This window comes from Micropterus salmoides, unplaced genomic scaffold, assembly GCF_014851395.1.
Source record: "Micropterus salmoides isolate LMB-PRFRI ecotype aquatic unplaced genomic scaffold, ASM1485139v1 Ms_hic_scaffold_15, whole genome shotgun sequence".
Classification (NCBI taxonomy): domain Eukaryota; kingdom Metazoa; phylum Chordata; class Actinopteri; order Centrarchiformes; family Centrarchidae; genus Micropterus; species Micropterus salmoides.
Genome location: NW_024040596.1, coordinates 14482890 through 14497896, shown reverse-complemented (window position 1 = coordinate 14497896; position 15007 = coordinate 14482890). Strand labels below are relative to the sequence as shown.

The window sequence follows — 15007 nt, the reverse complement described above, 5'->3', positions numbered from 1 at the left end:
CTTATTTTGCATGGATTTGTCTCAATGTCAACTCCTCAACACCTTGATGCACTCAACCTGTCTTTGGCAGTGACTGACCTGTCACCTTAATACATCATGAGTTCTCCTAATTTTATGATAATTACTAAGAAAACATGTTTAAATACAGTGCATTTTTATATGCTCTGTGTCCGTGATTGGAGTTGGTGGTGCTGTCTAGGCAGCAGTACCCCACCCATGTCCCGCATGATGTGAAAAATGTATTTGGATTTGGGTTTGCTCACAAGAGGTTGACCACGTTTAATTGACACCTGAAGTAACAACACTATGTAGCGTGTCATACATTTCAGTTTGTGTGAATTACTTTTTGGCGAATATTTAAATATTTGGTGTAATAAAGTTTCTTCTTTTAGTCCTTCATCAAATGTGCAAGCCCAGTTTGTGGTTAAGGGGAGGAAATACATGTGTATTAGATACACACACATTTATATATTGGGTTTTAAAAAAGTCAGAAGAAAAGGAAAAAACTAAGCTCAATTAAACACGAGTTAAGGTAAGTCTCTCCAGAATTGTTGGCCATACATATTTATTTGTGAAGTTCAAATGTCCTTTTACAAACTGCAAAAAATTGTGCCCACAGATGTTCTACAGCTCATGTCTTTATTGGTGCTGTGGATACAACAGTGATACTCTGCAAATGATGGCGTGAAGTCAAAGTGCCCACATTGAATTTAACATGGGATCTTTCATCCCACTAATTCCGGAATGTACAATTGTTAAATAAATCTTATTACAATTTCTCACATTGTTTTTTTCTCAAAATAAAAGTGTGCCTAGAGAGAGCATGTTAAGACAAACTAAAATGTGCATATTATAGTTTTACTCTACTTAACATGTTATAATACAGACAATCATCTGTCCATAGGATAAAAGCTGCCTCATGATCATGGTTTAGCATTGTGCTTTTTATCATTAATAAAGCACTGGCAGTTGCCACCACACTGCCAGTCACGCCAGTGTCTCAATCGCATTCAGTCAGTGAATCACAATGATACTGCACAGATACACAACATAGATTGCACTAAAGTTAAGGGCGGTAAGTACTGTTATAGAAACATCTGAATGCATCCATAAGGGAAAATAAGGGTCGTGTACACGATCAGAAATATAACTCAACCCTTCTTTGGTTCACAAATACACTAAAAGACTTCAATGTTATTTAAAACATTGTGATATTATACAGAGTTTCCAAATAGGAAGAGGATACATTACAAATGGAACAGAAAAGCAGATAACCTATTCACAATTATAATCTCTGGATATAAATAAAGTAATTAATCTATTACATACTATACTGTATGGCAGATTTACATATAGGATTTTCTCACTGTAAAACTAGGACACATTTGGCACAAAGGCAATGTAACAATACTATACACAATCTACACAAAAAATCTCTAAAAACATAGCAAACAAGTACAGAACTTGTTACAATGACTGTGTTATATATTTCCACCTATGTAATATCAAAGGGAAATAACATATGGGTTCAATGTGGCGGTGCATCTGGCTTGATAATTACATAGACGACATGGACAGACAACAGTTTTTTTTTTTTACATTAATACTGTTTATGTCAATGCAATAAGGTTCCCTACATTGTGCTCTGTTACTTGTGAAAAAATATGCGGGTCTTATTCTGTTTTTTATACTGATCTTCATATGGTACAACAGTAAAATTATTTTTTTTTATACTGTAGCTGCTATTGAGGGAATCATTCAAGTGCTCAGACATTCTTTCTATTTCATATGAAAAGTAACCAGTGCTAATATCATTTAATTGACATTATATTAGGTTTATTTTTTACTTGACATGTAGTTTAGCAATAATACCAAGCAAGAATGCTTTTGTGATTCTCTCAAGTTTTGACTTATGTCCTTTTCACTCAGATGACCTGTGTGCAAATGTTTTGAATATATGTCATCGCTGCTAAAGACAGAAGAGACAGAGAAGAGAGGCACAGAGCTTATTATTTGTTGTGCATTGCCAGAGAATAGCTGTGAGCAAACATTTCAACGTCTTTTATGAGACAAAAGGGACATGAAGCCAAGCTCAGGACCCTCCAGAGTCGGAAAAGACCAGTGTTGGGTGGGGAAAGGGTTTAGGAATAGCTCTTACAAGTCATTCCCCAGTCGCTCAATCTCCTCGATCAGGAAGTCGATGTCTGACCTGGTAGCAGCGGGGTTGGAGATGACCATGCGGAAGAAGTTGACCTTGTCTCCTTGTGGCTGGTAACCTACCATCGTAGTCCCAGACTCCATCATCATTGCCTTGATCTTTGGGGCCACCTGTTGTGGACAACATACAGTGTTACACAAGCATTTGCACACATAATTGTCTGTGACTTTAATGTATGATCTAAGTAAACACTACATGAATCAATCTAAGATGGCAGGGGAACTAGAAGAGTAGCTTAAAAAGCAGACTGATGAGTCATTACCTTGTGCAGCCTCTCCCGCCTCTCGTCCCCATCAGGCAAGCCACGCAGGCTCGGTGGGATATACCAGAAACACACGTTAGTGTGCTGCGGCTGATATGAGAAAATGGGAACATTAATAATGAGGACCGATAAACATTGCCTTCTGTAATTTCAGCTTTTCTTGTCAACTTGTCAGCAAAGCAAAATGGTCCAATCAATCCTAAAACCAAGTTAAGATATGAAATATATTTTTGTCATCATTCATTGCAAAAAAAGGTGTTCTATAAAGCACAAAAACCCAGATAAGAATAGTATAGGCAGTTTGCCTTTGCTGGTTCAGTTGATCAGCTTGAATATCAATTGGATTCTGATATGTATTCTTGCTCAGTACAGTGAATATTTAGGTGTTCATTTGAAAAGCATTGAAAGAAATGATCTCACCTCTCCATTGAATACCATCTTGTAGCCCTCTCTGTTTTTTATCTTACTGTAGAGGTACGCTGACAGATCCAGGCACCTGTCAATATGCTGTTCAAAACCTACTGTTCCCTTTTAGGTAGATTGCAGGAAAAAATGAATAAGGCATTGTTACCATCACATTCTATATATGGTTGAGAGAGGCTTTAGAAGAAAACAACTGATAAAATGCAAACCTTTGCCTTCCACATAAGCCAGAACTTGAAGATATCAACATGCCGTCCACACTGAATGGCCTTGTCACCTGTGTCGTATGTAACATCATACTGTTTATCTGGCTGGAAGAGGTAACCAGCACACATGGAGTTGCAGCCTTGTAATAATCCCTGCAAAGGAAAGCAAATAGCAAGGTTACTAAACACCTGCAGAAAACAGTGTCAATGTTTTGTATGTGCCTGCATTTGTGCAGGAGTCGTGGGCAGCAGGCAAGTGAAAAACACAAGTCTCACCCTCTCTCTGACCAGAATAGCAGAGCACTGCAGCGGCACTCCCATCATTTTATGAGGGTTCCAGGTGACTGAGTTGGCCCTGCACAGATATAGAAACCGTAAACACAGCTCTGTGTGTGTGTGTGTGTGTGTGTGTGTGTGTGTGTGTGTGTGTGTGTGTGTGTGTGTGTGTGTGTGTGTGTCTCAAGTCTAGGACCAGAATCTAAGTGGTAATCTAAGAAGGCATTGATCCTTTCAATGTTATCAAAATACCCGTGCACACAGGTCTTTTGAAAGATATAGTTTGAGTTAGTTCTGACATCATACATCATTTTGTCCCAGATTTTTTATTGTACTTCCATGAAGATGGGGTAGGATTGGGGTGCCCTAGTGGTCTATGGGTTAAGGTGCCAACCATGCAAGGCACCCAGTTCCAACCAAAGGGTATGTTGTATATCAAACCCATTCCCAGACTTTTGCTGGAGCCAATCACAACTGATTTTTAGGCGTGAGGCGGTGTACACCCTGGACAAGTCATCGCAGGGCTGACACATAGACAAACAACCAATCACACACACATTCACACCTAACCTACGCATGTCTTTGGACTGTGGGAGGAAGCCCGGGCACCTGGAGAGAACCCACACAGAGAAGAACATGCAAACTCCACACAGAAAGGCCTGGGACAACCAAGGTTCAAACCCCGGAACTTCTTGTTGTGAGGCGACAGTGCTAACTACTGCACCACACATACACTGAACAAAATTATAAACGCAACACTTGTTTTTGCCCCCATTCATCATGAGCTGAACTCAAAGATCTAAGACTTTCTCTACGTACACAAAAAGCCTATTTCTCTCAAATATTGTTCGCAAATCTGTCAAAATCTGTGTTAGTGAGCACTTCTCCTTTGCTGAGGTAATCCATCCACCAGGTGTGGCATATGAAGATCCTGATCAGACAGCATGGGTATTGCACAGGTGTGCCTTAGGCTGGCCACAATAAAAGGCCACTGTAGCGGCCAAGATGTAGCGACATCATTTTTATGTTAACAGCATTTGAGCTTCTTTCCCTGAGCATGATGTCAGAGGAAAATGGCCGCCATGTGACTATAGTGAATGTCTTTCAAAGACAACGCCCCCAGCTTAACAGTTTCTTTCCTAAAAATGTGTAGTCTCCAAGCCGCTGACAAAAATAACACTGACTGTCATCAGTGTTAGGTTCGGGATTGACCTGGTGATGTCATCAGGGTTATTTTCTCCACAGAAGACATTATACTGTTTTCATAGGCTGAGTGGTCCTCTCTGTGTTGAGTAAACTGAATGATTGATGTGTAAAATTGGTTGAGGATGTACTACATTAGTTGTCAATTATATGTTTATGTACTGCATTCTTTTACCTCTCTACTCCATTCAGCTTGTGCCTGTGTTTCCTGGACATTAGCAAACCTCCTCCCCATGCACCCTGCACAGGACACAACATATGTAGCTGATATGTACAGCTGCTGTTATTATTTTGTATTGAAGATGATCAATATTATGAATATTCTCTTACATCCACATGAAGCCACATGTTGTATTTTTCACAGATATCTGCAATTTCATTGATGGGATCAAAGGCTCCGTAGACGGTGGTACCAGCAGTGGCAGTCACAAACATTGGAACATACCCCTGCAAACCAAAAGTATTGGGGGTAAAGTAAGACACTGGCTAAAATTATGGACTGAATTAAATTAAATTTGTTGATGGGCTAAAACACAGTTCTTAAATAATGCACTCTTCCCATCTGGACTTACTACTTTCCCATTTCCTCTAGTCTGCACTGCTATCACTTTACCTTGGAAGAATTACCTCCAGGAGAGGTACTATAGACCAGGGCAGCATCACATGTGAGCAGACAGAAGTATTAACCTTACTGAAATAACCTTGCTACTCTGGCACACACTGTGTGTTTCCTTTGCTGCAAGTAAACTCCGCAGAGTGTTTCTCATTGTACTGATAGAAGCAAATAAATAAGTTAGAGAGGATGATGTCTGAGTCATTGTTGCTGACATTCACCTTTTGCTTGGCCTCTATTACTTTGGCTTCCAAATCAGCAGGAATGACTCTCCCTCTGGAAAAGAAGACATAAGTCATCCAGACATTTTATATCTTTTACCAGACTGTCTGCATGTGGATTAAGCATAAAGCAAACCTCTCATCTGTGCTTAAAAGGACCAGGTTCTCTGTTCCAAAGCCAAGAGCTGCACTGGCTTTCTTGATGGAATAGTGGCTCTGCGAGAACAGATCACAATTCAGGTTGGATTAACACTGAAGATACTCATAAAATCGTCAAAGGTATTTAATTGAGAGACAGTGTCAGACTAACATGCTCTGAGGTGAAGAGAACCAGTCTGGGTGCAGCTGCCATGCCTTTGGTCTTGACTTCAGGAAAGAACTTGTATCTGGCAATCATCACACTGTACATGTTGGAGATTGCTCCTCCTGGAAAAACCGAGATAGGTAGAAAGTAAGTGCTGTAATTAAGTACACATTGGAGGTACTATTCTATTTTATGGTCCTTCATACTCGCACTACAAATATTTTGAAGGTAATTTTTTTTTACTTTTAACACCACTACACCACTTTATTTGATGGCCTTAGTTACTTTGCAGATTTAGATTATTAATACAAAATGTAATCAACAAATAAATTATGAATGATGCTAACCAGCAGTATATAAGGTGGTTAAAATTAGCTCCACCTTTCCAGGCTGCAACATTAAAGCCTTTCTTACACATTATTCAATTACTATAACCCGAAATTATTCTATAGATTACTTTGAAATGTGCCGTTCTGCATAATGAGTATTTTGTTTTTGTTTTGATGCTAACAATTGGCTAAATTTGGAATGCATGAGTTTTTCTACGCTGTGCTAATTTTACTTAAGTAAAAGATCTGAGAATTACTTCTTTATCACTGGAAACCAGTTGAGATCTTTTAGAGGTGAAAACTACAGATTCAGAACCATAGCTAAAATTAAAAAAAATAATTAAACAGAACATCTAGTGGTAACTGATAAAATTTGATATAATAATAAGTCTGACATGCTTGCACAAGAGTTATCGAGCTATTGTTCAATCACTGGTTTGGCTCTCACCTGGAGAAAATATTCCGTCGCCTTCTCCATTAGGCCAGCCAATGATCTCCCTCATCTTTTTCAGTGTCAGCTGCTCCATGAGCACAAATACAGGAGCGATCTCATAGGTAAACCTGAAACAAACAGGAGAAAATAGTAATTTTAATATGTGAATTAACGCAAAGTAAACGCCTCTTTCATTCCTGATTGAAGAAACAGTATAATCTTCACTTTACATGTGTGCTTTGTTGTGTGTTAATTGAACAACAGTATAGAAATAATAGTTTTTCTCTCTGTGGTTTCATTAAGTTCCATTTCACCTACAGACTGCAGGGGAGACTGATGAGATCAATATGATATACACTAATATTTAACAACATGCACTTGTATACTCTAATTGTGCAGCATGGTTACTGAGCATGCAGCTCTCTCAATAAAAATGAAACAGATCCAGCATTGTGTACACAGTCACACTTCAATGACAACACCATCTTGTTGTTTTAGAAATGGCCTTCTGCTGCAGTAAAATGACACAGTAAATGCCACACAGGCTCATTCATTCAGCATCAGGAGCGTGTTTTTGCAGAAAATTAGCCAGAAATGTGAAGTGAGTCCAGTGGGAATATTCAAAATATGAACAATGTAGTTTGACTGGGATTACCACTATTAACAACATTGGAGAAATAACGAGAATGGTCCGCTGTTACACTCACAAAATTGTTTCAGGTGTCTTTCATTTTCTCATGGCAGGAAGGTTTTTCACGTTTTATCCTCTCAAGTATATGATATTTTTCCTTATCATCAAAGTACATTAAAACCCCTCGACCTCAGGGAAGAGCACAGTCGATTTGGAATTACAGCACAGAGGGGCTCATCCATCTTCTCCTGACCAATATTCTTCTAATTACATAAGTATCTGTCTATTCATGCAAAGAAAGTAAATGAATCAGTGGGACATTACAGAATGTCACATTGTGCCCCACAGCATATATACACACAATAATATGGGGGGGGGGGGGTAAACAAGTCAGATGCCAGTTTGCAGATGTCGCACATTAATTTCACCGCATTCATTCATGCAGACAACGCTCACTCATTCTGATTATCTAAGACCTGGATGTGATTGTCAGTCTATTAGTGTCAGTCAATATCTGCCAGGGGTAATTAGGGTTGATGGGGTAATTAATAAAGGTAAATTACAAGTATGTAAGCAACCTCCACCCTCTGGTTCAAGTCATCGTCGGTGATGTCACTAATAACACACAAGTTAACTGCAGCACTTCTTTGGGATAAGCTGTGAAAGACGGACTGTTGGACGTCCCAGAGTTTGTCCAAGTTCCATCTTTTAAATTTATCATCATACACTGAGGTACCAGATTTTAAAAGGCTCACTGGTACAACTGAATGCCATCAAATACAATAGTCAACACATCGCTGACACAGTTGTGAAAAACAAAAGACAGAATTCAATGCTGAGTAGCAGTGATGGCTGTTCACTTTGTGTACTGATGGTTGGGGGGGTAGAGGCGCTTTCCCCCACGAGCATTAGACGAAATAAAGACACCATGTAAACTGTGAACGCGAATCAATATGCAATTTAGTTTGCCTGCAGGGCTGAATTATGTGACCACAGCCCCAGCGCAGGCCAACACTGACAATACTCTGGGGGAGTGGCTGTACAAACGCTGTCTTTTGTGCTTTTTATTTTCTTGCTTGATTGACAATCTATTAGCACATGCAGGGTATTCTTCAGTAAAAGACAGTAATTACTGTATGTCACTTCGAGTATTCCTCTAACTAAACGCCTCTCTTCAACATGGGGCATTTAAAAACAGTGAGTACAAAAAAAGCCTTAAAAAAGTAGAATAAAATTAACCTAATTGGGTGTAATTCTTATTGCTTCTATCTCAATATGCATTACTGTGTTTATGGGGTGCAGAGGTTATTTAAAGGAACTGATCAATGACTCTGTATCACAGTACTCACATGTTAGTGTTGGCTGTAGAGGTAAGCCACTCTCCTGCCAGCCCAACAATATCTAACCCTGTGGACAGTTGGTTAAAGAACCTGGGGTGACCTGCAATTGATAAAGAGACAACAAAGCAACATAATTCCCAGAAAACAATTAATCATTTGAGAATCTGAGACAGAAAACAGCGTATCTGTAATCACTATACTGGCGTGTAAAGCTAATTAGAGTTATTGATTGCAGCAGGACACGCTGCTCCTTCAGGCCTTTGTTCCCACCTGTTCTCACTCCATATTTCAGAGTGTCCCTGCAGTCTACCAGGATCTGCTCCAGAGACTCGGGCTGGTCAGAGAGCTCCAGGTTGAAGCCCTCCATGCCCTCCAGCAGCTGGTGGGGGTGGTGGAAGTCCAGGACCTTAGTGGATCTGTCAAAGGTCTTCCGGACGTAATTGGTGAGGATTTCCACAACCTCCAGCAAGAACTGCATGGTCACCTCCTCTCCATTTTTGGCAGGCAACAGATCTACAAAATAAAAACACATCCATTCACTCAGTGTCTGCTTGGGTCTCTTGTGGTTATCTACATTTACAATGAGCATTTTCACAGGTCATTTTCACAGTTTACTGTTGAATTTCCTGTGACCTCTGGGTTTCTCAGTAAGTTGAGAATTACTTTTACTCATTTATTTTGTGCAAATGATACAACAATTGGGTTAAATGGGAAGTGATACCACCCAACAAATGCAATGAAGGTAGTTAAACAGACTTTGTTTCATGAAAACCATCTCTGGAGATTTTTAAAAAAATATATATATATTTTGTCATTAGCAATCTGATTCATCATTCACTTTTTTCTTTTCCTGGCATTACCTGCATACTTGACTTCACATTAAAATGTCCACACAATGTTGGATTTCTCCAAGTTGCATATTCTATGTTAAGTGCATCGTGTTTCATTTCAAAGAATAAACACAGTTCGTCTACTTCGACCGTCTTCCCGAGCCTACCTCTGGCGAAAAGGTTGGAGAAGTCGACCTCGGTGCGTCTGAAACGCGCGTCTCCGCCGATGTTATCGCAGGACAGCAGGTTCTTGGCTGTGCGCTCCTTCAGGGAACTCACAATCCTGCTCCTCTCCTCCAGACTGTTGTTCTTCTGCAAAAATCCTAAACGTTTACAGGAAGAGGAGTCCGCAGTGTGAGTACACTTCCCATACATGTTGGGCTGCAGCTTTTTTTTACTCTACCAGGCCCACTAATAACTCCACTCTCCCATTTCTGACTTTAATCTCCTCTTTTGTCTTTCTCCGGTGATCTACACTTGCTCTCTCTCTTTTTCGCTTCCTCTTTCTCTTTCTCTTTCTCTGTGTCTCTCTCTTCCTGTCTCTCTATTTCATGTGAAAAGGGTCCCATCCTACAAAGGGAGTGCTATTTATGGGCGTAGGGCCCTGTGAGAGGATGAGCCCGATGACATCAGCACCAAACTCCAGCCAAGGAAAAACATATCGCTGTCATGTAGCGGCGTTAAATTCTTACTTAAGCTCAACCCATAGTCCGCACTTCAGATGGGAGCAAACAGCAGCCGATAACAACAGGCCTACAGCACAAAGGCAAATTTGATAATAATGATAAAAAATAGATGGGAATTTATCAGTAAAGCCTGCTGAGAATATAGTCCGCAAGTAGCCTATATCTTTACAGAAATTGCATTTTAAATGTGTGCCACACGCTACTTTCAAGACATCAAACCTACTGTTTCCTGATAATAATCCAACCAGAACACAGATTTTCCCCCCTCTTTGTGTTTTGTAGCTTTATGGGTAATTAAATGGCCTTAATGAAACCAGCAGAACGTGTCGGTCAGAAATACCAGAAAATTGTACTGGGCACTGGTGCATGACATTGAACATTATAGTAGATGTCAGCCCGTCTTTGGTTAGTGCAGCATGAGACTGAAATAGACTCTCAAAGTGGAAATCGGAAAATCCATCCTGCATAATTCCCCTCTTTCATTTCATCAGCTCCAACTCAGGGATAAATTGATGCTTTTGGCAGTTGATGCTGCTGGCCTTTTTCCCCCCTTTCATTTTGGTTAAATTACCGAGATCAGGTGTGATGGTAGTTTAATAAGATAAATAACAGCCTATTGGTTAATCTAAATGTTTAATCCTTGTTTGGGTGATATTTCGAAATCTCGTTGGAACAGGAATCTGTTTCCACTGAGCCGCGAGTAAAATGATGCAGGCCATGTGCATGAAGTCATGCTTCTGGAAAGCTCCCAATTCATATTTTTGCATGATTTTTTTTTAATTACCAAAATGCGAACTTACCACATATCTTCATTCCCAATTTTCTAGTACATCCATGAGCAACTCCACACCAAGCATCATAACCTGAAATTATTTTTAAAACACAATTAGAGGGCCTCACAGAAGCCTAGTTCAAAAAAAGAAATCACATTTCAGTGTACATTTTTAACTTGAACAAATTAATGCTGAAAATAAATGGAGAGATGAGGTCGAGTGATGTCGCATGCTAAAACAAAAATAGGCTGCATGGGTCTCTTGGGATTATTTTAACACTAAACCGCACTCCCCGGGCCCCTGGATCTGGATTAGCCTATTTCCCCCTGTACGTCACCGTTCATGACCTATAGGCAAGGGCTTAAAATTAATTAGGCGTTTGGATCCATGCCAGCCTAAAGATCTAATTGAGTGAAAAGATGCTGGTTAAAATGCGAGCATCAGTAGACACGGGGCGGCTGGCCAGTGACAGATAGAGAATTACTGCGTTATCAAGGGCTTCCAGCCAGAGAGGGGATGGGGCACCTTGGATGGGAAGCACAGACGAAATCCTCAAAAGCAGCAATTTAGAGGAGGAGGGGTGGGAGTGGGGGGAGGAGACTGGGGGGCAGTCCCAGTCCCACATCCCAATTTAACCCCTTGCTTTGGATCATTAGATAAATCATTGCCTTGCGTAGCTCATTGGAGCACTTTAACTCAGTCCTCACAATGATTTTTCCCCAAGCGAGATGGGCAAAAAAGACACAACTAAAAAAAACAAACAAACAAACAAAAAAAAATCAGGAAAGGCAATGGAAGAAAAAGGACAAGAGCAGATGTGCTGACACATAGCATTCAGACCAGACTATGCATTTGCAGGAATTCAGCTTGAAGGATATTGTAGCTGTAGGCAATTTCTGCGTGGGCGTCTCCTACTATAGACTGCTGCTTCTCATCAAACATCAACTGACAATGCAAAGCCATTCCGATATTAAAATCAAACATTGGTGAGAGAAATTTTTATTGTTTGCACTGTTTGCAATTTAAAAAAAAGGTATAATTCGCGAATATCTGTTTATTTCTTGTTTGCACATCTACAACATGATTTCAGACCTCTAGTCACTTGGAGAATCAGGCTTATTTTTTCTACCAGCTGACAATGAAAGGACTGTGGTGGTTGTATGGTTTCTCCTTCTCCCGTACCCCTTCTCGTAGAGTACAATGCTTAAGTGTGCCATTAGGGGCAATTTAATATGGCTGTATTAACTGCCACTTCAGGGGCAATTTCAATTTTTCCATGCAGGCACTTTCTTCAGCCAGAGCACATTTAGCCAAACCAATGAAAAAACAAAACATTAATGCATTAACACCCCACCCCTAATAATAGGCCTAATAATATCAATAATAATATTAATAATTATTTATTTGTAACTCTGCTGATAAATATATATATTTTTTTTTTAGCTCTCCTGACAAGATGTCCCGGTGGTGCAGCCTCTGGCTAATTTCCTTCTGTAATGTAAGAGGACATCAGCTTCCGACAGCAGCAATCGTCTGTCACACGTTTTGCCGGGAGGTCCGTATGCTGAATGAAATGCAGCGGTGATTTGTGGCGGAGGAAGCATTCTCAAACGGCAGCGGATTTTCTTTTCTTCCCCCTCTCTCTTTCTCCCTCGATGGAAATGATTAATGGCATTGCCCACAAAGTAAATAGCACACGTGACATAGCATTTTATCTGTGATGGACCTACTTGAGCCCGGTGGTCGTAAATTTGTCGAGTTGGGATCCGGTTCGCCGCCAGAGGAGGAGGGTGCAGACGCCGCCATCACTCCCGAGACCTGGTGCCAAAGTCCTCACCTCAAAGAGCTGGTCACTTTTCTTTCCCCACTTCAGTGCCCCCCAAAAATCTCTCCTCATACTATGAAAGATGAAAAGTAAAGCTCACTGTCAGGGGAAGGGAGAAACCCAGAAGATGTGCAGCATTTTAAATATGCGCCTCTGAAAGAGATGCTCAAGTTGCAGACAGAGACCTGTAGACGACAAGGTCACAGTCTGTCTCACAAGTTGAGATTCCTTTAGTCGGAAAAAGGAAATTAATAAATCGCGGATGAAAAGTTTAGGTATGAGACAAATCCTCAGTACATATAGCCTACTTTAACCATCCGATAGCCACTGACAGGAACACATTATTTCAGCATCTTGATCTTGCTCAGGATGGATGATGGTTACACAGCCGCCACACAGCTTCATGTTCCTCATCATAAATAGCACATCCCTAATTGCTCTGGCTAAGGCTGTGAAAATCACAGCTGTCAGATCATCAACACTGGCACAAATAGACTATTAAACATCTGAAAGGTAAGGCCATGTGCAAAAACAATGTAAATAAAAGTCTACGAAAAAGCAAATTAATGAGGAAGGCCTGTATCAGCATAGCTCTGGCTTCACAAACTTACAGGACACGTAGGTTATCAATTCATGGTGATTATCACCGTGATGCAGGTTAAAGTCACCCACAGAGAAGGACGACGTGCAACCCTCTTTCCAAACCATTAACTAGTTATTAAAGGCTGATTGAGAACAACAACATAAACAGTTTTTTACACGCATGCAATTCACATGCAAACTACAGGCCACATTTCATCACTTAAACCTGTTATTCTGCAGGGAGTAAACCTTATAAAACACCTGTTAGAGCATCTCCAACGACAATAAAGAACAGTTCATTTAGTTTAGAGCACAACAAATGAATAAAGCCACTTACCGTGATTGTGTGGGTCCAGGTGAACAGGTGCAGTCCAACAAAAAACAAACAAAAAAACAAAAACAAAAGGACAGTGAATTTACCACCAAATTAAGTCCTGAAGGAGAGACTGCTGCGCTCTTTGGTACACTCCAAGAAAAAGAACGACATGAAACCTGAGCTCCAGTTCTCCGCTAGATCCCAGACAAGGTGACCTTGCTTTTGTTGAAGAAGCTTTGATTTGCTGACACTTAAAGCAAACCTTGTCTGTTTATTGTCATTGCGCACGAATGACTCACGGCGAGTACAGGCTACTACCTCAGCCGGCGCTGCATGTTTGTAGAGCCAGGACCCATCTCAGACAGTCTGTAGGTTTGACACTGAATGGCGCCGCTTTTCGGCCCCTGAAGTATCACTTTTCTTTTCTTTCTTTCTTTTTTTTTTGGGGGGGGGGGGGGGGGGGGGGGGCTGATTGTCTTCGGATCTATATAGCTCTGGTTTGAATCCTGGTCACGAACATGGACTTGAAGTTTGATGGTATGAGCAACACATTACGTGAGGAGGGCTCAGGATCGAAGAGGGGAGGGGGAGAGATCGCTGGTTTTGTTCTTGTGGAAAAAAACAAGAGGACAACAGTAAAGAAAGCACCACAATCACGAGCCTAAATACTCTTTAATTGCTTTTATTTATTTATTTCTTCCCCCTCCAACCCCATGAATGATTCTGCTATTTCTGCAATATGAACGGAGATCAAAGAAAACGTTTGCAGATGATCTTAACGCTGCTTGTCATTACAGCTACAAAATGCACCTGTCATCCACACATCTTATTTCCCCACTTTCTGTGCAGACAGGATGGCGTTTGAATGATGAAGATGTAACCCACGACATTATGACACACTGGACGGGACGAAACCCCCCCAAATCCACAAGGTGGCAGTGAGAAACCAAGAATGACTCCTGCAGCACACAAACGGGCCACTCCAGGAATACCTCACGAAGCTAATTATACACCGACCTATTAATCTGGAACACGTCACCATCACACACGACCGCGAATGGACGGACGGACTGACACACACACACACACACACACACACACACACACACGAGACAGCCAATCACAAGCAATCACCAATAATTCTTTGACTGGTTACCTCTTATGCCATGAATCTGATTAAATGTCGTTTTGTGATGTTGTGACACAGTTGATTAGGAAACTGGACATAAAGACAGCGTGTTTTCAGTACTGGACAGCTCCACATCCTGCTCATGCTCCTCTACAGATTACAGGCTCTCAGGTTCCTCCCTTTAGGGGCCCCCAGAATTGCTGTGTGTCAGTTAGGATTTGGTCATTTGACTAAACCTATTTAAATGGGAATAGACATCATGTAAAATAAGTAATAAAAGCTCAAGCAGGGCTCCTCTACAAGATGGAACTAGTTATAATGCAAGACCTGCCTTAAAGGATATTTTTACATTTTATTTAGTTTATTTTAAAACAATACTCACATGCACATAGGTCCTTTCAAAGAGT

At 40.7% G+C, this 15007-nt stretch overlaps 1 protein-coding gene across 1 annotated transcript; it reads right to left on the bottom strand.

Moving 5' to 3' along the window:
* Positions 1-548: 548 nt before the first annotated feature.
* gad1a (glutamate decarboxylase 1a) lies at positions 549-13891 on the bottom strand. The gene is made up of 17 exons (XM_038720489.1): positions 13493-13891; positions 12479-12646; positions 10776-10838; positions 9457-9612; positions 8730-8972; positions 8469-8559; positions 6504-6616; positions 5733-5848; positions 5559-5638; positions 5423-5477; positions 4919-5035; positions 4764-4828; positions 3386-3464; positions 3113-3262; positions 2901-3008; positions 2481-2570; positions 549-2328 (listed from the first exon to the last, which is right to left on the bottom strand). The coding sequence occupies exons 2-17, from the start codon at positions 12552-12554 to the stop codon at positions 2155-2157; spliced, it is 1776 nt and encodes a 591-aa protein (XP_038576417.1). The 5' UTR covers positions 12555-12646; positions 13493-13891; the 3' UTR covers positions 549-2154.
* Positions 13892-15007: the final 1116 nt, after the last annotated feature.